A 20,879-nucleotide genomic window follows, 5' to 3' on the forward strand; every position below is an offset into this window, starting at 1 on the left:
GACGAGAACTTGGCGGCGCGCCTATAGCAATGCCGAGCGGAGAGAAGAGGTCGCAAAGGGTGCTTGGGCTAGAAGCTACTGATATTTCCAGTATGACGGCATAGCGAGGGGCATGGCCCGTAGTGCAATTGGAAGGATGAGGATGCAGGCCGTTATGGAAGACTTGGTGGCGTCATAATTAGGCCCGGTCCAGCACTGCCATTGGCCCCCAGCGAGCAAATTGCTTAGGGCAAGGCAGACATGATTGGGATACGGATTTAATCCTGGAAGCAGCATCACAGCTCCACGTGCATCATTATTTTTATAGCTGAGATAAGATTGCCATGGCTGGGCAACCTGGACGTCGGTTGAGGCCCGAGGAGGTGGTAAAAGACACGATTGGCCATGGTGGTTTACCAATCGCAAGTACTAGTATGGCCAACGGCATGGTGATTGGGGGGCCAAAGTGCTGACTCGTGCGCGCGTGATGAGAAGAGCATGGGCGGCAAAGGCGAGCTACTGCTACTCTTATTGTTGTTGGTGGTGGTGGTGGTAGCCATGATGAAGAAGATGATGGTGAAGGTAGTGGTGATGGTGACGACAAGACTCGCGACACGGCGAAGGGCGTTGGGAGAGGGACAGGCACAGGCACGAGCCGCGTGAAGCGAGGGCGGTGGAGTGGAGTGGGGGAGTGGTGGAGGAGTGAAAGCGGGGCGGCGGGCCTAGGTACCAACCAAGCAAGGCAGCCACAACATAGTCGGCACAGGCAAACACCAGCTGTGCCACTCTGCCGTCCCAGACTAATGCAAACCCTCCAACCCCAACCTATTTCGCGGTATCATTCTGCATCCAGATGAGTGATGGCCTTTTTTGTTCATCCACCACCGTTAGGGTGGCAACCTATCGTAAGCCTCGATGCTCGGCCCTACAAGGCGTCCAGCTAAGGACATTTGCATGCGGCCAGTCGCACACCAAAGATGAAGCCGTCTGATGCCCTCGCACAGCCACGGTACAGCAGCAGCATCGCCTACCACGCGACTTGTTTGGAAGCAGCCGGGATGGCTCGCCTAACGTACCTGTCCTCATCTCACTCACTATCCCCGAGGGGGGGCCTCGCAGCTAAACACCAGGCCGGGCAATGACGAGAAACATGCACCAAAGCTTAACTTGAGCCTCTTCAGGCACCCCACTGACTAGACTCCCGTCCCTCCAATGGATTCTCACCCATTCCACTCGCTACGGGCAAGGGCCGCCCCAAAGATAGCCCATTCACACAAGACTACCGCGTTCTGGCCGAGCGTTCACCCACGGCCTTAGCGCATCTTTGATCATGGAAACGGCCTCCGCCTACTCGTGGACCTGGATTTGGGAAGGATCATGGGGCCGAAGTAGGAGATCATGATGCTGCTGCGAAGGCAGTGACTCGTGAAGGTCGACAGGCAGAACTGCACTAAGGAAATGCACAAGCGTGTGCTGAGATGAGAGGCCTCATGGCGTATATAAGACTTGAGACGGAATGCCTCATGCATCATTAACAACAATGGCCAACGTGGATATCGCCCGGTCTTCAGCGCCCGTCGTGGCATCCTTTGAACTGCAGTCTTCCCTCCCCCATTCGCATCTCTTGATAGTTTCCCACGCCCTGTCCGTGGCTGAAACCTGTTCCCTGCTGTTTGAAATCTATGAATTGGCCTACAAGTCGCTATACCATATTCACACCTCATCCGCCATGTCTCGACATTCCAGCACAAATTTGAGTCCGTCGAATTCAAGTCTCCAGGTCAATGACTGTCAGAGAGCGCCGCCGCAGCCAGACCCGGAACCTGCCGCACCACCGTATGTACCAGCCAATCAATTACCCAAACATCTGCAGATGTACACAATTTTAGCTGCTTGGGAAATGTCCAGTCATACTGACTTTGTGCAATTAGTATCATTATTCTTGCCCGAAGTGGTAATAAACGAGCAGTGCAGCCTAGACCCCAAATTCAGGTACCGGCCCCTACTGAACAGGGTCTTCGGGCTCGCCCTCCTACGTCATCCTGGTCGTATGTAGACCCTTGCCCAGCCCACGTCCGTTGACTTTCCCTCTCTTCCGCCTGATGCGATTCTGACTTTTTGTTTCCCACCCACTACAGGCCGCGACAGACGTCACGCTATAACCTTAGAAGCCGATCCAACAAACAACCATTTTCCCGCCCACCAAACAAGCCCAGACCCCAACCCGAACCCCATCCTGCTCCTCCGTAAGTCACATGGCCCCGACCATATCGAGGGTGCATACAAATATGGCACGCGACACAATTGCGCTCCCTTTTACACACTTGCTCTCGATTTTTCCGGCTACATCCATTGTATATTTTACTAACGACAGACTGTAGTGTCATAATCCTCTCCAACGAGCAGCAACAGCAACAGCAACAGCAGCAGCAACAACAAAACCAAGCGCCTCCTCCATTCAACCCTGCCACACCCTTATCTCAAGTATCCACACCTCCCACACCCCGCACAAACACACCATCACACAGCGCAATGGGTTCCAAAGTCAGCAAAGTGCGCGAGCGAGCTCAAGACGGCAAATTGCAGCCTTCGCAAGAACAGCTGGACAAGGAGCAAATGAAGGAGCCCAGCAACTACTATACGCATCGCAGCAAGAGCATGCGCAGGAAGGCGGGAAAAGGAGGTAATGCAGGCGGCAGCGCTGCTGGCGCCTCTGGGACGACCTAGCCAGCCAGATAGCTATCTGAATCAGGCAAGCAGGTTAGTTGTTGGGTTCAGGTCCATTTGGACTTGGGGCGAGAGCTGCCAACAGACATGGGTTCGGGGGCGGTGTGGGGAGTAAGCCGGCACAAAGGTGGTTTGGTGCTGGCAAGACGGGCCGAGGTCGACATCTGCAATCGAGATTGGCCATGACTGATGGGTTGTGCTTTCAGTGGGAGGTATAACTTTTTTTGTTCTTCATGTTGAGACATTTGTTGATAGAGGCACTGCTTGGAGTTTTTTTTTTCATTTTTCATTTTTTTTATCAAAGCCTAGAACTTGACTGGTCTGGGCATTAGCGTCTTCATTTTGCCCCGTTTTGGGTATGAGCGAAATACACTCAATGTATCTTTTTTTGTCCCGTTCTTCACAAACTAAAGTTAGTCAGCCACCTCAGCTGATACCCACATTACTTTCGATCTTCCGCTCATGTAAGCAGTGAAAGAATTGGACCAAACCACCAAATTACTGTTGAAGCCCGTATCGTAGAAATCTCAACATCACAATCGCAACCATGAGCATTTCGTGTGTAAAAAAAATTTGGATTAGATTACTTCGTTCAGTCCTCTAAAAAAGACCGTATTTCTTTGTATTCCGAAACAAGAAAATTATTTACTTGTGCATAGTAGAATTACCAGCACCACCGCCAACACGGTAGCTCTCAGGCGGGCCATTGTGGCTCTTCATGACGCCTCCAAGATCGAGCACAACCTTTTGCAGTACAACGTTCGCCTCGACAAGCCATAGCTTGAGCGTGTGCTTGCCAGGCTCGAGCGCACCGTGGTTCGTGGTGTTGTACCATGCGCTGTCGGCAACGGCCGTGCCCCAGTTGACAGGGAAGTTGGGCTGCTTCTGGTCGATAACGTACTGGCGACGGACCTGTGGCTTGTCGTCGATCTGCGCAATGTACGCGAGCGGCTTCTTGGGGTTGATGTTGTGGGTTGGGGTCAGGATGAGGGTAAGGTTGATGCCCTTCTCCTTGGGTAGCTTAGTAAAGGTGACAAAGTCGTATTCGAGGCTGGGTGCGCTGGTGGAGTCCAGGCCCTCGGCGAGGTTGTCGGCTAGCTTGACGGCGGAGTGGGTGCGGCCGTATTTTGGAAGCACCATGTAGGTGTGGTTTGAGGAGCCCGGTGTCGAGCGGGTGTAGTGCTCGGCTTCGAATGCAAGTTGGCCAGCGGACTCGACGAATCCATCGTTGAAGTCGGATGGGATGGAGGTCTTGTTCACCATGAAGGTGACCCTGGGTCTACCTCCCGCAGTACCAGCGTTGGTGGAAGAGCTGAAGTTGAGGCTGCTCTGCGCACCGAATCCGTCCTTTACTTTTGTCCAGTCTACATCCACATAGACGCGGACGTCCGGGTCGTTGGGCTTCATGATTCCCTTTGCTTGGGAAAGCGTCACGAAAGGATCCGCACTGATGTTCCATGAGTACTCCTCTGTTCCACGGTGGGAGATTTCGATCCAGCGCTTGGGAGTGAATGGTGTAATGTCCGGCAGGGTCAAAGAAGATCCACCATTGCCGTGGTACATGTCGTCACCAGGAATACTGGCGTTGGAGCCCTGCACGTGGACAGCCATGTCGCCTGCTAGCGAGCGCTCCCATACCTGTACCCAGCGAAGGTCAGGGGTGGACTGGCGCATTGGTTGTTGCCTGTTGAATAGTCAGTATTGTTCAAGGTACGTTCTCGATAGAAAAAGCGTAATCTTACCAGTATCCTTGGTATCCCAAGTGGGTCTGATCCATCATGTGATTCCATTTTCCGTTCAGCATGGTGTGGTATTGCTTGGTGAGGTTGTGGTCCTTCATCATGCCATCAATCACGCGTTGCATCCAGACGTTGGCGCTGTTGCGGCCCTGTTGCGCGTAGATGATATTCCTTGCTCCAGCAATCTGGATTGCAACGTGGTTGCCACCGGCGAGCACACGGTTGAGGACAATCTGGTAGAAAGCGGGCTTCTGCTCAGCGGAAAGAGCATCGTTGATTGCATTGGCCTTTTCGGCGATATCCTCCCAGCGAGCAAGAATGTGATCAGCCTCTTCATAGTTGAGAACACTGTAGGAAGATGGCTCAACCCATTCAAACTTGCGCATGTTGGAAAGCGTGCCGTATTCGTCAAGGATGTCTGAGATGGTCTGAGCGTGCTCGGAACCAAAGTTTCGGGTTGCAAAACCAGTAAGCCATTCAGGGACAGACGTCTCATCATAAGCGTCGATGTCGTAGGCAATGTCGAACCAGTGGCTGATTGCGATTTCCGCGGGCTTGATATCTCCAACGTTGACAATCCAGATGCGGTCCGCGTCACGATCCTTGGCCAGTCTCATCTGGTCGTAGGTCTTCTGGAGCTGAATTGTGTCCTGCCACTTGTAGTTTCGCGAGTCACCGACGTAATCGAAGTGATAGTAAACACCGGCACCGCCAGATCGCTTCTTCTCGTCGCCGACAGGAAGGCGACGGATGTTTTGCCAGTTGTCTTCGGTCCAGAGGAGTGTAACCCAGTCGGGAACTTCCATACCCGCCTCGAAATAGTCCTGAACTTCCTTGTACAAGCACCACATCTGGGGAACTTCAGATGCATTACCGTGAACCTTTGTCAGAATCTCCTGCTGTGCTTGAACAACAGCCTCGAGTACTCCAGTCTGCACATCTGCGGACATGGCTGTGTCGTGGTATCCTCGCATACCGACTGTAACAACATTCTCATAGGGAGCAGCACGCTGGGCACCCTCCATGAAGAAGTCGTAAAGAGTTGCGTTGTTTGTGGCCCATGACCAACCTGATTCAGAGCCCTTGGCCACCTTGCTCCACTCCTGGGTAGCGCGGACCATTGGCTCAGTGTGTGATGTTCCCATTACGATACCGTACTCGTCAGCCAGAGGCTGGTTGCGTGCGTCGTCTACGTTGAACATGCCGTTCCACATGGCCGGCCAAAGGTAGTTAGCCTTTGACCTGAGCAGCAGCTCAAACACATGGGAGTAGAATTGTGCTCCAAAGGCAGAGTTGTATGGAGACATGGGGTAGCGCTCGTTGACCCAGCCGGTCAAAGCGGGCGCCTCGTCGTTGATGAAGAAACCGCGGTACTTGACAGAAGGGCTTTTCTGGGCCTTGGTAGTCTTGAGTAGGTAGATAGAGTCGTGCTTCTGGGCTGGCACATCGGCAAACCAATGCCATGGAGATACACCGATTTGCTCAGAGACATCGTAGATGCCGTAGATGGCACCACGTCGATCGCTACCTGTCAGGGATTAGCATCTAGAGCGGTCAGTTGTTTCAGTGCACATACCAGCGATGACGAGCGCTTCTCCAGTCGTATTACCGGCGTTCTGCACAACAGCGCTTACATACGCCTCCCATTGACCTTGGATTCCGCTGACATCGAGCTGACCACTCGCGATCAAGCTATCGATTAGACTTGAGTTGCCAATGGTACCAACAATAATGGTGCCTGTAGAGGAGGAGTTGGCTGTGTTGCTGCCGCTAACACTCCAGTCCTCACTGATGCCCGTGACATTGAAGATCATGGAAGCGTTTGCGGTCGCTGTACCAGAAGTCTTCAGTGTACCATTGGTACCAGTAACGCGTCCGAAGTCGATGGCGAGGTCGTGCGCTGCACGCAGGACACCAGGCCAGTCTGCAGCATCGGCATGAATGGTTACTGGAGAACCGCGAGATGCAAGAAGAGTGGTGCCATTGCCATTGGAAGTAGAGATGGTGGGTTTGCGGAAAGGCTCTATGGCGGAGGCAGAGCCAGCAAAAGCAACTGACAGCGACAAAGCGCCAAGTACAGTGCGGGAGAGGCGCTCCATGGTGCTTGGACAGGAATTTGAGCAGACGTCCTGAACAAAGCCATAAAGACGTGGAGATACCCTGCTTTTGAATGCTTCTCCAGATCATAGTCTCGTGATGTGCACGTCTACCCCATTGCCCTCAATCTCCACCAATCTATACCTTTAACAACTAGTCACTATGCATGTGGCAAGTGGCGCTCCAACTCTTTGCCTAGAGCAATAAAGCACACTTCGATGCAGATCCAGGAACAGCGGGTTTCCTAGCCCGACCGGCTGTAATATAAGGCTAAATTGACGCGACATACATGGTCCAATCCTCTTTGAGCTGGACTTCTTCCAGAAGAGCAGACGAGGCGACCTTGGCCATGTAGGGAATGAGCAAATGCATCATAGTATGAATGTACGATTGAGTGATGATGCGCTATTGATGTCGACATTCAGGCGTGGGCGCTGTCACCACCGAGTAACAAGAGAATTATTCCGGGCGTTCTCTTGCGCGACTTCTTCGGCGAACACGACGACAAAGTGCAGGAGACCCTCTTTTTACGGAGAATTGCAGTTTGGACAGAGAGTAGGAGGCTTGGAAGACGGGTTCTTGGGCCATGGGGCGGCTCCCCGCGTTGGGGTGAAAAGGCTAAATGTGCATTTCTCCCCACAAAGCGCCATGCCTTTTTAAGCTAGTCTGTGGACGTCCGCCAAGCATCTCGAAAAAAAAACGTCGGAGAGGGCAACCCGAGAATTAGCCAGAGTAGCCGTCTTTGCTCGTGGCTCCACCCATACAAGAGTGGAACATTCCGCAGCGGGCTCATCTCGTCCCGTGATCAATACTCGGCGCACGCTTGTCCGAGGTTGATTTTCTCTAAGCCCAATCGCACAGCATTGCTTGTACCCGAATCTCCGCTCCCATCTTCGCCCCACGCTCCCAGGAACGACCTCCGCAATGGCTCAAGGCGCAGTCAAGAAGACCAAGGCCGCGGCTCCTAAGAAGTAAGTTCAAATCTCCCGCTGATGCAATTGTTTCCTGCGCACCATGCCTGAACCTTGCGCATGTCGCCGCAATCCCGTCTACCTTATCCCGACTGCTCGATCTGATACTGACCATATTTTCTTTTCACCCTAGGCCCTCCCAGCGTGTCCAGCACGGCGCCCGCGTCATCAAGCCCAAGAAAGCCTCCATTATCTCGCAGAACAAGATCAAGCACAAGAGCAGCGCTGGTCTGGTCGGGCAAACTGAAAAGCTCCTGGCGCAAAAAGCCGGACATTTGGAGATGCTCAAAGGAGGCAAGAAGGACAAGAAGGAAGGTGGAGATAAGAAGAAGTCTGGTTGAAAAGTTTTCGGAAGTGTCAACCACCTTCCTAGGGTACGGCACGAGCAGGTTGTTCTACGTCTGCAGGCCTGGCATGCTCTGAGCCTCCCTCGCCTCGCTTTGGACGTTGTAGCAAAACGCAGGATCAAGCAAAGCGAGGCCTACGAACGCCGAGGATTGAGCATCTAGTTATGCGCTTCCATCGAGAGACATCTCTGACTTCTACCCACCCACACTCACCATACAGGAGTGCATTGAAGCAGGGTGAACGAGGGGCCAGAAAACCGTCTTGTTAGCATATGAGATGCTTTGTTCATCCCATTTGAGCTGTAATGTAGTTTTAGCCCGAGCCGTGCCGTTGACCCGAGAAATAAAAAGAACTTTGCCAACTAGAAAGCTTCTCAAATGATTCCAGCTCGTGCAGCTTCACCTCCTCCAGCATCCACAACCGCCTCTCTCTTCATTCCTCTACCAAGACCGCCTTCACCAACTCCCATCCGGCGTGCAACATACCGCTGCGCCACAATGCCCACACTAAGGTTGATAGTCTCTTCCATCCACTCACTAACCCACTCTCGTGGATCGACTCCTCCACTCTCAATGATTTCTGCAATCTCTTGCGGTAGTCGGCCTTCCTCGCCCTCGGCCTCGGTATTGGCGGGCGCGTCCAGCCACTCTACCCACTTAGAGGGAATCGATTGTGAAAGGCCCTTGAAGTTAATGCTGTGTATGGGGTCATATAGGTAGATTGCGAATGCCACCTGCTCTTCGTCCTTGTCCTCGTCTTCGTCATCATCCGAGTCGTCTGAATCGTCATCGTCATCGTCATCGTCATCTTCCTCTTCTGCTTTCCCCTTCTGACCCGCAGATGAGGTTGCAAACAGACCCTCTTGTTGCGGGTAACTGATGGCCTGGATTGCAATAAATATGTCACTGCTCCTCACAGGGTTTGTCTCGCTCAACACTTCCGTCGCTTGCTTTGCGGCTGCTTCTATGCCTCCTCTTGCGCTGAAAAACTCGTTGGCATAGGATTCAGCGCTCACTCGGGCAAGCTTGCTGCCTTCAACGAGCCCTTTGACTACACTCAAGTCGCGCTTCTCCGCGTGGCGCCACCACGGGCCGTCATTCCAGCTTCCGCCACCACCCCGGTACCCCTCTAATGAACCTCGCTGCGTTGACTCGGAGCCGCGCTGGACAACCATGAGGTCGCCGCCTTCTACTTGTGCCATGACACCAGAGAAGGTTTGGTAGATGAGGGGGTCGAGCGAAGGGTAGCCGATGAGGTCGTGTGTAATGTGAATCTGTAGTCGTTCATGCTGAGAGATTGGCGGTGCGAGTGTGTTCAAGAGGTTTGTGAAGGTAGGTACGGCACGCTTGCCAAGCTCGCCGCCTGTAGTCTGTCAGTATGGTAATGGTGTGACTTGGTGGCTGCATTTGTACCAATGCCGCGAAGGGCGCCGACGTTCCCTCGCACTTGCTCTGCCCATCGCTGAGCTTCTTGGTTCTTCTGGATCTCTTGGTAGGCCGCCTCGGCTTGCTTCCGCGCCGTTTCCGCTGCTGCAGTGGCAGTCGACACAAGACCTCCCCATCCGCCTCCCCACCATGACCCTCCAGCCGAGCGTTCCTCTTTTGGCTCAGACGCTTGTGCTTTGGCAGGCTCCTCTTTGGGCGGCACAAAGCTCTGGTGGTAGGAGCGGGTGCTCTCTCCGGACTTCCTTGGTGCTGACGGCCTGTTGTCTTCGCTTGTGCGTGCTGAGCCGGTCGATGAGGGTGTCGCGACGCCTGGTGCCCGGCGGTTGCTGGAGGCGGATGACGACGCTACTTTGGGGGTGTTGGGGCGGCTGATCTGGCGAGGCACAGCAGACTGCGGCGCCTTGCCCAATTGCTCGAGCTCATCGAGGTCTTTGAGAGCATCGTCTTCGACCTCAAACTTCTGGCGAGGCGCACGAGTCCCTCTGGCATGCTTGTTAGGCGGGGGTGCGGGTGCCTCGGCCAGCTTCTCCAGTTCGGCGAGCTCCTCGTCAGCCGTCTTGGGGGGCATGGCGGCTCAAGAGAAAAAAAGAAAAAGAAACACCAAAGGACAATGGCAAAAGAAAGCGGAGCAGGCTCTGGGTGCAGACAAAGATAGTGTGCGTGAGTATACAATGAGTATGCACCCACGGTGGCCGTACGTAAAGACGTCGGCGGATTGTCTGGACCATCTGACAGGTACATGCTGGTCAATTTAGCGTCGAGCCCGTCATTGGTCGGGCGACCATCTGCCAAGCGCATCATGGTTCGCTTTTGCTGTAGCAGCCACGACCCCGAGACAAAGATCATCACACGCCGTATCGCGTACTATTCCATTTGGCATTTTCTTTCTTTGATACCTTCTATCTGCCGCTTGCGCCGGTTTGTGCGACCTTGTTGCTGCGGCATAAGGTTTTGTTCGCCTGGCCGGCCTGCAGTTTTGCGTCTCCTTAGCAGGCTTACGATTCGCGCGCTACGCCTCCCTGGGACCCTCCATGGAAGCATTGCGTCGACACATGCGCCGTAATCTTAACCCGACGCAAATTGTTGCTCCTGTGTCGCTGGCTTGCTCCAATGCCCCTCTCCAAGAATGCGCCTGCGCGCTCCTCACAGCGCAGGAATTCGCAGCAAGAAGACACGCCTACCCGGACCCGTGGTCGAGGAGCAAAACCAGCCCCATCAAAATCAGATGCTCCAGAGGGCGTCGCACCAAACAGCAGTCCTACTAAACTCAGTCCCACCATGACGAGGAAGACAGCTCGTTCGGCCTCATACATTTCAGGTAATTCGCTCGAGGCTGCATCCGACATCTACGCCTCGTACGAGCATCCCCTGTTTATGGTGTTTGGCCTGTCGCCCGAGTTTTTCAACAGCCTCAAGAAGCATCACGGCAAACTCCCAAAAGAGCGGAAAATTATCGTCGGTTCCTTTACTGAGGGCTCCCCTACTCCAGAAGAAGATGCAACTGAATCTGAAGAAGAGAGTGCCTCAGAAAGCGAAGACGACATGCCTGTGGCACCTCAGCCTGCGCCAAGAGGCCGCGGTCGCGGTGGTCGGGGCTCGCGCGGTGGACGCGGTCGAGGCGGCCGTGGACGAGGCAGAGGTGGACGCGGCAGAGGAGGCTTTGGAAAAGCGACTCCATCTTCTTCTTCAAGAGCTCGCAATGGTACTGCCATCTTCCCCTTCACAGATGGAGATGATGCTCTGTCCAACCAGAGCACGCCGATCAGCAATGCCAAGACGCGAACACGCTTGGGTGGTAGCGCGTCAGAATACAGCTCAGATGATGACAATGAAGAAGCAATTGAAGATGACGAAAGCGAGCCTGATTACGATGGTATGGACGTTTCACAAAAATCCCAAGGAACGCCACACGGCTCTCAACCGCCCGACATGGACGATTCCATCCATGCAAGCGCACACATGTCGCGACAGACGCCTGACTCCAAATCCGAATCAACAACAAAGACATCCAACAGACTCGGTGTTCCCAGAATTGCCTTGTTACCACAGTCAGCATCGCAAACACCGAGAGACTCTGCATCGACGCCGGCAGAATCTGCTGTCCCCAAGTTGCTCGATCCCGAAGAGGACGTTCTCTCAGACTCTGACCTTCCCGATCCATTCATCTACGACGCGCCGTCTCCAGTTGAGGCCGATTGTGAGGACAGGGCCGATTTTCTTTTGCAAAAGCGTTTCAAGCCAATGGCAGATGTGCAGGCTGCCATTACCGCCCTGACCAAGTTCCCTGCCTCTCAAAGAAGTACAGAGAATCTCTATGCACTAACCGAAAACGCACAACATATTCTCAAAGCCTGGCAAGATGAATATCTCCTGTTGGATGCAAGAGTGGGTGTTACCTGTAAATTCGACTTGTTCTTGACTAACAGCCCCAGACCGCACCCCACATGCACCCGGCCAAGAAAGCTTGCAATGGCGGGCGAATTCCATTGGCACCTGAGGTCTTTGAAGACATGAAAGAGGCGGATTTGTATGGCTACACTTACGATCCCAAAAAACCATTAGGATGTCAGGACCCCTGGGCTCAACGACCAGGTGCAGAGAAGGGTGGCCGTAGGGAGCTTCGAACGCGCCGAACCCGTGACATGTTAGAGTCAGCAGCCCCAAGCGAAGAGGAATACGAGGACGACAACGATGGTCGCCCCTCCAAGCGACAACGAAAGGCCCCCCGCAAATTTGACGGCACTGAGGTTGCCACAGGTGCTACCACCCCGAAGAAGCACAATGGATGGGGTGGCGCACGTAAGAAGGGCGTCAGTAGGTTTGCCAAACCTACGTCCGAGACTCCAGAGCCGGAATCAAGGCCTGTAAAACGTGCAAGGGCAACAGCCAGCAATCTGCTCCACCAGCGTATCCAAGAAATGCGAGAAGAGTCTATCATTGGAAGCTCCGGAGACGAAGAGTCATCAGCCGTGGATGTTGATGAATATACGGAAATTAACCCCAAGCGCGGGCGTCCGGCTGGGAGCAAGAATTCCGCTCGACGCAGTGACTACGGAGTGAAGAAAGGCCCACGCAAGAAGACAAGCGATGCAGGCACGCCTGTTCCATCGGCACATGGCCCTAATGCACCGCCACCTGCACTCAACTCAATGAGTGAAGGCCAAGGTCAGTTTACCATTGAAACCCAGCCTTTTGCAGAAAGTACACCCTTGATGGTACCGAACTCTACTGAGACGGTTTTCCAAGGTACGCCGCAAAATTCTGCACCGCCTCAAGAGGTGCCGCTGGTGCACCCGAGTGAGTCTAGTACGCCAGACGCGTACATGCTTACTGCACCGCTGAGCCAGTATACCAACAATTATGTCGACGAGTCGGCACCTGCCTCAGGGTCGAGAAGGAAGCCACGCGTTAAGAGCGAAAAGCGAAGTCAGTCGATGACTATGTGGTGGGCCGAACGCAAAGCCAAGAAACGAGAGCAGGACGAGAAGGAGGGCAAGCCAGCGAAACCTACATCATCAAGGTCAAATTCTGCAAGTCGAAAGGGCGCTAGACAATCTGGAGGATCAGCTGCTGCCGCGACACCACAGTCACAACAGTCAGAGTCGCAGCAAGCATCTCCAGTCCACCATGCACAGCACACTCCTCTGCAGCACAGTCCTCACCACGCGCCCCCCGAAGCATACCTTCATTACACTCAGGGACCACCTGGACCACCTGGACCACCACAGCACTACATGTATGTCTCTGCTCCAGGGCCACCACATCACATGATGATGTCTTATTCGCCGCTTGCTGCGCTCCCAACAAGCTCGTTCCCAGGCCCATTTTCACATCATCCACCACATCACCAGCAAGGCATTCCTCTTGCCCAGCCTAGTTCTACAGGTGGACCGTTCGGAGGTGGGCCACGCCAACTTGCCCCGGCACCCACGAACATGCCGACCTATCCTAGTCCATACGGCCCGCAGAGCCCGGCCGGCGGGAGACCAAAGAGCCGTGGCCAGTCAATACCCAAGAGTGCTGGAAATGGACAGCAGGCGCTGGCGCCAGCACCGCCTCAGCAACAACAGGGACAGCACTCCCAACAGAGTCCACCAATCTTTACTCCATATGTGCCTGTCAGTATGGCCGGGGGTATAGGACGTGAGATGCCCTTCAAGGTCATGGTCCCTGGGCCCACTCCGGAGAGGAGGGAAAGTCGTTAGGTACGGCTGCTTGCTGGAGGTACTAAAAGCGGGAGGGGCAGGGATGAAAGCGAAGACGAGACTTGGATGCTTGTATAGAAGGCGGGGTTTTTCTGTTTGATTCGTAATAAGAGCTCGAAAGCGAAGGTGCGGTTGCATAATCCAGGGCAAAGGTCACGAGAAGTCCTTTGTATTATAGTTCTTACACTGAAGCGTTGATTTTGTCGGTTTGTATGTCTGCGTTGAGCATCGCATAGTTATGGGCCTTTCACTTCTTTCTACTAGGCTGTGTATCTCTATCCAGAACAAGAAATTTAAACGTGTTTGTCTTGTGCTATAATTATACTTTAATTGGCTAGTGTAAGACTGGCACGCCGCTCCTTCCTCGATGTTTGCAGGACTGCCTTGGCAAAGCGGTGACTGCGCCCTCTCTCACTCACTTCGTCCTTCACTTCTTATCCCCACCTGAGAACAAAAAGGCACCCAAAAGACCGGTTATATCCCTCTAATCTTCTTGTTGTCTTCTCATCGAAGGTTACCGGTACCGTCACCATGGACGAAGACCACAGTGGCCTTCAAAACGATATCGTCGCCTCTACCGCCTCCTTGAATAACTTTGATTGCTCCTTAAGCATACCCCCGCCTACCGAAAACCCTATCAAAAACATGCATCACGATAGCTTCTTCGAGCTTGCACGTTTGATGAAAGAGAAGAAGCCGTATACCACCACTCCAAATCTAACTCTATGCCTATCGCCCCCTGCTGGACCAAACAGTATTTAAAACCATACAACTGTACAATCGAGCACTAAAACAACATAGACTCGCATTATACCGACCGTGTTCTTGATGCAGGTCGCGCTTTTTCCCGCTCGACGAAGCCCTTCACTGCGCCCGAGACTGTTGCTGAATTCCTTGGGAATCAAGAGTTTGCTTCTTCAGTCCATTGTTCAAAAGACACCATCACAAGGTACCTGTTTGAAAAGGTGGCGCAACCTGAGAATCTAGTGGATGACAAATTTGGTCACAACCGTGGAAAAGAGAGTGTATATTCACACGGGGTGCATTCAACCGCATCCTCGAGCAGTGACTTAGTGTGTCTCTCAGACCTTGAGCCGCTTCCACATGTAATACCAGTCGGGTCACCAAGCCCTACTGAATCTCTTCAAACGTCACGATCAACACACCATATCAAGACTGATTACATAACGCAACTGACGAAGCCAGTATGGCATCCTATGGGAAATGAGTTTCATGGTGTAAAAGAACACACACCAAGCCTCGGACGCCACGTTCTAGCTCTTAAGCGAAGCGACGAAGAAACCCGAAGAACCAAGGACGATGATGAGTCGCAATCGTGCAGGCTCAAGTACCGAAATGAAGTTAACAAAAACCAAAAGGCATCGATGTGCCGACTCTTGGCCGAAAAGGAGACTCAAATCAAGGCTCAACAGCTAGATTTTGATAGCCTGGCTCTGAGAACGACAGAATTAGAGATTAAGCTCAAGGACTTGGGAAAAGTGGCTGGTAAAACTGGAAAGCTTCATGGATTCTACTTTCATTCAACTGACAGCTGGTAGAGGAGCGCGATTTCCTGCGCAGCGCTGTCGCGAAACTAGCTCGCGAACGAAATGAAGCCTTGCAAGCCTCTACTAGCGCGCAAGATTATCAAGCGCGCATCCAAAAGCTTACCGATACTCTTGCGAAGTCCAGGGAAGCCAACATCGAGCTACGTCGAAAGCTTGTGGAAGAACGCCTTAATAAGACTGATCTGGAAGATGACAATGAAGATCTTAAAGCCAAACTCCGAGAGAAGACCAGCCTTTGTGACCGCCAACGCGACCAGTTGAAGACTGTCGAACGCGAACTTCGGATCTCTGAAGAGCGTCTCAACAATACAAAGAACGGCCAGTTGTTGCAGGGCGCTGCGCATCTTGTCAAGCCAAACATGCATGCTGAGCTGCCCAAGACGGTGGTTGCATGCTCCGAGTGCTACGCCAACAATCTGGAGTGTGACAGTGAGGCGAGATGCCGCAGTTGTACCGAACGTGGCGTATCGTGCGGGCGTTGGAGGTGTTCAATGAAGCATAAGCTGGGCGATTGTCCCCTTGCACCATGCAAACTCTCGCACGACTCGCAGGGCTGGCTTATTCTGCCAAAAGAGAGGCCTCAGTGGTGAGGAATGTGCCGTGATTGGACATGGTACTGCGTGAGTGGACGAGGAACAACTTGGGTAGCTGCTTTTAAATGGTTTTTGGAACAGGTCTTAGCAACGGAGTTACGGGAAGATGAGGGATACATGGTTTCTATTATGCAGGCTACCATACACGTGCATATGTGTGATGGAGTAGCATTTGCAAAACTTTCCATGAGCTTATGAGTATCGATATATGCGATATAGGAATCATAATCCCATGTCTTGGAGCCTCTGGTATGTAAATTCAAGTAGATATTTCTCTAGTTCCTTTCTTGCAAGCTTCCTAATCACTTTTACTGATCTAGCCTTTGTCTGCTAGCGATGGCACATAAGAATATAATCTGTGAGAGAAGGAGACGTGACAACGAATAAATTCAACTTTTAAACATAGGCATGTGCTCTATGTATATGCTGTTACGCAATCTATTGAGGAATCGCGTGTGGTAAAGCTGCCAGGTGTTCGATCGGCGGCTATGATCTGGTCTTTGCGTCTGAGAAATGGCTTTGGCAGCTTTTAGATCACGTACTCAGCGAATCATCTCCCGAATCGCTTAAGCTCCCACATCCTGAGTGGCGGATACGTGACCGAAGCCCATGCGAAACCGACAAAGTTACCCATCTAGAAGGTATTAGCATGAATCACCAAAATCTGCGCATGTACTTCACATACGTCAGCACCGTACGTTCCAACTTGTTTGGCGATAGGCCCAATGTACCAGACTTGTGCCATGCACATGATGGCGCCAATCCAACCGATGACAAAGGCAGCTAACGCTGCGATGCCCAATGGCAGCTTCTTCTTCTGATTCCATACTTCCCAGTTGAAGCCGATCTTGCGGCGGAAGATGAAATGCTCCTCTACGATAATGGCAATCCAGATAGACACCCAATAGCCCATGAGGGCGAGGAAATTGGTGAAGATTTCCGCAAGGTGCGTGCGTCCTGCCAGGGCGCAGACTGTGAAGATGATGACGCCGACGGTATTCCAGATCACTCTTGGTATGGCAGCGGCGTAACGACCAAGGATTTGTGCATCAATTCCAGAAGAGTACGTTGGTACAATGAGGTTGGCGACGAGTCCCAAAGCGACAATCACGCCACAAAAAGAGCCAAATGCGCCGAGAGGCTTGTATCCCTCCACAATGAGCGCACCTTGCGATACGCCATACGCTGCTTCCCAGTCTGCATTGTTCGACATGCCGGATGCCAGCCCAATCCCAAGAACAAAAGCGAACGTAAAACTACACATTAGGCCAATCATAGTCATGCTGAAGATGCTAAGAGACGATGCATGTTCAGGATAATAAACAAAGTAGTCGGCTGCACCACCACCGTACGTGATCGCCGCTGCAAGTGTAAGGCCAAAGAAGCTGATGCGGTTCCCGATGATGGTATTTGGATTTTCGTCGCCATGAGACTTGGAAGATATGTCGAATCGCGGACCTGCGACGCCCGCCAATATGCAGAGTACCACGAGCTGCGGCAGCCATGCCCAGCGCTCGTAATAGTGAAATATCTGGTATCCGAATGTGGTAATTGCCCAAGCAATGACGGCTACGATGATGATGCCGACCACGACAGACATGGAATTTGTCGAGACAGCAGAGAGGATTTGGCCTGCTACTACACAGTCGATCATGCCATATCCGAGCAATACGATGATGTTGAGTAACACAATGATCTTGGATGGCCACCAACCCGTAATGTACCGCGAGAAGATCATGGTACGGTTACCGCTCTTAGGACCAAATGTGGCGACGTAGGCGACTACGAGGCAACCAACCATTGCGCCGAAGACGCTCAATAAACAGGCGTCTGTGAAACCAAGAGCGAAAACGGCAGGGCCAAGCATGCCCAATGTGATGTTGTTCGCTGCCAAGTTGACACTAAACCACATGATTGCGACCTGCGAATAGCCCAAAAGGCGCAAATCATGACGTTCGTGGGGCTCGACGCGCTGGATGCCGCGGGCCTCGAGGTTGTATGCTACAAGCTGGCTCTCGAATGTCTTCCAAGTCTTTTGCCATTTTGCATAGCGTATATCATCCTGGCGCTCGATATCGTGAGTCAATGGTGAACTACTTGCACCCGGCGCATCTGACGTTTTCTCATCGTGTGGCATCGCAATGGAGTCCATGGTACCGACCTAGAGCCATTAGCAGCAGCCTTCAATTGGTAGAGGGAGCAAAGCATGAGTCCTTTCGCAGGTTTTAACCTGATCAAGTTCAGACCGTATATCTCAGATCGCTGCCACCCACAAAGGGAACGGCGAGCGAACACCGGTCTCATGCATTGTGTTACCTGAGGTTACCTTGATCGGGCGATATTCTGCTACTTGGCCGCATCATGGCTGCAATGCCGTACTTTGTTTTGAATGTGGAATTTGTAATGTAGTACAGAGAGATGAATTGGGAGAGAGGTGCAGGAGGCGTTGGTTCAGAGTAGAACAATCACGTGTGGGGTGATTACTACTATCAGGAAGCCCCGCCCGCGGACATCGTGCCGTCTTTAAATCCCTGCGCATCCCGCGCAGTCCAGCGGTAACCCTTGTGACGCGACGTGATAGTGATCCACAGTTGTTGTCATTGAATTCCATGTCGTAAGCATGGCTTCTACTACTGTAGAGATGGACTGGACGCTAGAAGTGGTGCGTTCAAGTCAAGCATCGAAAACATGAGCTTGTCAACCGCTGGTGCGTTCGAGTCAGCCTCTGTAGTTTGACATCACGGCCGCACCACACTAGACATGCGATAGTGGTTATCAACACCACCGTGCGTATTCACAAGTCTGCGTGACTCCTTACCACCTGCTGTTTCAAGGCTAGTCCATGTCACACTGATGTTCTCGCTCAACTTTTGCAGATCGTCTAAGACCGAGACAAGGGTAACCCCACAACAAGGCAACATCCACTTTCTTCGTATCCAATTGGAATATCCAATGTCGAGTCCAGTTGCGTAGCTACGTAGGATAATTTCCCAAACGCTAAACCGGTTGTCGACCGCGGTGCCAATGAGTATCCATCATGGTTGCCCGGATGGCAATTTAACCATTTAACAAGGCGCCCTGGCCGTGGTACCTTTTTACAATTGACCAAGCTATCCTTCACGTCTCCGGCATCATGATGTGGGTAAAGAGCCTCCTATTAGCCATCGGGCTGATGTCAGCTCTGACTTGCGCTGCGCCAACAATTCACGGACGAGACTCCAACAGCACATGCAGAAGAACAAAGGTAGCAATCATGTATGTTGAAGTAAATTTACTGCGCGGACTCAGCGACTGACCTCGTCCAGAGGAGGTGGTGTTGCCGGTATAACAGCAGCAGTAAGTATGCCTTTTTGAATACAGTCTCTATCCGACTCAGTATCTAATATATTGGAAATTGTGCCATCATACTGAATTTTCCCCAGCAAGCATTGTCTAATCAATCAGTCTCCGACTTTCTCATCCTCGAGTACCAGAGTCGCATTGGAGGCCGCATGCTAAGCACCGAGTTTGGCTCAGACTCTAACGGCAATCCATACACGGTCGAACTCGGCGCAAACTGGATCTCAGGATTAGGCGAAAACACCAAAAATGGCCCAGAAAACCCAGTCTGGACTTTTTCGAAGCAGGTCAATTTGACGAGTCCTGATTCCGATGCCTTTTCTATTGCGACCTATAATGAAACTGGGGCTGTCGATTACACTGAGATCCTTGATGAGTTTGAAGAAACCTGGACTAGCTTTGAGCAGAGGGCTGGGACGATACTTGCAGAAAATCTACAAGACAGGAGTGCCCGTGCGGGCTTTTGGCAAAGCGGATGGCGACCAAAGGGCGATCCCATGCGCAAGGCAGTCGAGTATTATCTTTGGGATTGGGAGACGGCGCAGGTAAGCTCTGAGCATAATCCTTGGATTTCGAAAATATGCTGATTTTCGATCTTGTTACAAAGACACCTGAGGAATCTGGTTTCGTATACGGAATCACGGGATGGAACTTGACATACTATGGATTTTCTGAGGAGAGCAAATGTAAGGTATCCCAATGCACGCGTAAGATACTTTGCTAATTTCGGTGGTTCTGCAGTTTGCGCTGACCCTCGCGGCTTCAGCACCTGGCTAAAAAACCAAGCGTCCAAATTTCTCCAACCAAATGACCCTCGGCTGCTTCTCAACACTATCGTAACAAACATTAGCTACTCGGATACTGGTGTACATATCACAACCTCTGAAGGCTCCTGTGTAGAGGCTGATTATGCCATCTCTACCGTATCTCTCGGCGTTCTGCAGAACGAAGTCATTACCTTGGAACCCGAGCTACCAGAATGGAAGCAGTCTGCCATTGCCACTTTCGCATTTGGCACATATACAAAGATCTTCTTTCAATTCAACGAGACCTTCTGGCCAGACGACAAGCAATTCCTCCTCTACGCAGATCCCACAAACCGAGGCTACTGGACCGTCTGGCAAAGTCTTTCAACCGAAGACTATTATCCCGGCTCTAACATCATCTTCGCTACGCTCGTGGACGAGCAATCGTACCGCGTCGAGGCGCAAGATGACGAGACTACAAAGGCAGAAGGCATGGATGTCCTCCGCAAAATGTTTCCCAACGTCACTATTCCGGAACCGATAGCGTTCACGTACCCACGATGGACTCAAACGCCGTGGTCCTACGGCTCTTACTCGAACTGGCCCGTTGGGACAACTCTCGAGATGCATCAGAACCTGCGCGCGAATGTGGGAAGATTGTTTTTCGCGGGCGAGGCTATGAGCACGGAGTACTGGGGCTTCCTCCATGGAGCGTGGTATGAAGGTCGCGAAGTGGGACAACGCATTGCTGGGCAGCTGACTACTGAGTGTATCAACGTTGCGAGCGGGTGCGGCGATCTGAATAAGTATGAGGTGTTGCATGGTACGACGGAACTCTGGGAACTCAATGCGTTCAATGGCATGAGAACGAGTCCGTTCTTTGTTGTTGACAGTGAAGATGAGGAAGATGCATAAAGCTAAGATGGTGACATCTATAATTTAATGAATGCTCAATGACTTGTGATCAAAGATACTGAGGTATTGTGTGCATTGTACCATTATCGTCTTGTCATTTCGTGTCTAATTTGAGCTCAATATCCGCCCATATTGGTACATGATCGCTGGGCCCTCGTTCTGCCTCACTGTTCATGATCCCACAAGCTTCTACATATCCCTTGTCCT

General features: G+C 52.3%; 7 protein-coding genes across 7 annotated transcripts; 4 read left to right on the top strand and 3 right to left on the bottom strand.

The window, feature by feature from the left end:
* The first annotated feature begins 1,280 nt into the window (after positions 1-1,280).
* COCSADRAFT_321052 (uncharacterized protein) lies at positions 1,281-2,730 on the top strand. Its single transcript, XM_007701790.1, has 4 exons — positions 1,281-1,815; positions 1,911-2,027; positions 2,118-2,225; positions 2,361-2,730. The coding sequence occupies exons 1-4, from the start codon at positions 1,496-1,498 to the stop codon at positions 2,704-2,706; spliced, it is 891 nt and encodes a 296-aa protein (XP_007699980.1). The 5' UTR covers positions 1,281-1,495; the 3' UTR covers positions 2,707-2,730.
* A 373-nt stretch (positions 2,731-3,103) lies between these two features.
* On the bottom strand, positions 3,104-6,576 carry COCSADRAFT_36671 (glycoside hydrolase family 115 protein). Its single transcript, XM_007701576.1, has 3 exons — positions 6,022-6,576; positions 4,449-5,973; positions 3,104-4,390 (listed from the first exon to the last, which is right to left on the bottom strand). The coding sequence occupies exons 1-3, from the start codon at positions 6,542-6,544 to the stop codon at positions 3,352-3,354; spliced, it is 3,087 nt and encodes a 1,028-aa protein (XP_007699766.1). The 5' UTR covers positions 6,545-6,576; the 3' UTR covers positions 3,104-3,351.
* Positions 6,577-7,641: 1,065 nt separating this feature from the next.
* COCSADRAFT_42837 (uncharacterized protein) lies at positions 7,642-7,827 on the top strand (the record flags this gene model as incomplete). Its single annotated transcript, XM_007701694.1, has 1 exon — positions 7,642-7,827. A coding segment is annotated over one exon (186 nt), but the record flags the coding sequence as incomplete, so codon positions are not given.
* Positions 7,828-8,234: 407 nt separating this feature from the next.
* COCSADRAFT_171167 (uncharacterized protein) lies at positions 8,235-9,874 on the bottom strand (the record flags this gene model as incomplete). The annotated part of the gene is made up of 2 exons (XM_007701791.1): positions 8,235-9,223; positions 9,274-9,874. The coding sequence occupies 2 exons, from the start codon at positions 9,872-9,874 to the stop codon at positions 8,235-8,237; spliced, it is 1,590 nt and encodes a 529-aa protein (XP_007699981.1).
* A 418-nt stretch (positions 9,875-10,292) lies between these two features.
* COCSADRAFT_181266 (uncharacterized protein) lies at positions 10,293-13,825 on the top strand. Its single transcript, XM_007701792.1, has 2 exons — positions 10,293-11,691; positions 11,739-13,825. The coding sequence occupies exons 1-2, from the start codon at positions 10,417-10,419 to the stop codon at positions 13,509-13,511; spliced, it is 3,048 nt and encodes a 1,015-aa protein (XP_007699982.1). The 5' UTR covers positions 10,293-10,416; the 3' UTR covers positions 13,512-13,825.
* Positions 13,826-16,222: 2,397 nt separating this feature from the next.
* COCSADRAFT_90280 (uncharacterized protein) lies at positions 16,223-17,809 on the bottom strand (the record flags this gene model as incomplete). The annotated part of the gene is made up of 2 exons (XM_007701793.1): positions 16,223-16,306; positions 16,358-17,809. The coding sequence occupies 2 exons, from the start codon at positions 17,807-17,809 to the stop codon at positions 16,223-16,225; spliced, it is 1,536 nt and encodes a 511-aa protein (XP_007699983.1).
* Positions 17,810-18,718: 909 nt separating this feature from the next.
* On the top strand, positions 18,719-20,718 carry COCSADRAFT_117097 (uncharacterized protein). The gene is made up of 5 exons (XM_007701794.1): positions 18,719-18,927; positions 18,978-19,008; positions 19,095-19,556; positions 19,619-19,697; positions 19,753-20,718. Exons 1-5 carry the CDS (start codon positions 18,806-18,808, stop codon positions 20,670-20,672), a joined length of 1,614 nt encoding a protein of 537 aa, XP_007699984.1. The 5' UTR covers positions 18,719-18,805; the 3' UTR covers positions 20,673-20,718.
* Positions 20,719-20,879: the final 161 nt, after the last annotated feature.

The sequence above is a fragment of the Bipolaris sorokiniana genome, assembly GCF_000338995.1.
Source record: "Bipolaris sorokiniana ND90Pr unplaced genomic scaffold COCSAscaffold_7, whole genome shotgun sequence".
Lineage (NCBI taxonomy): Eukaryota > Fungi > Ascomycota > Dothideomycetes > Pleosporales > Pleosporaceae > Bipolaris > Bipolaris sorokiniana.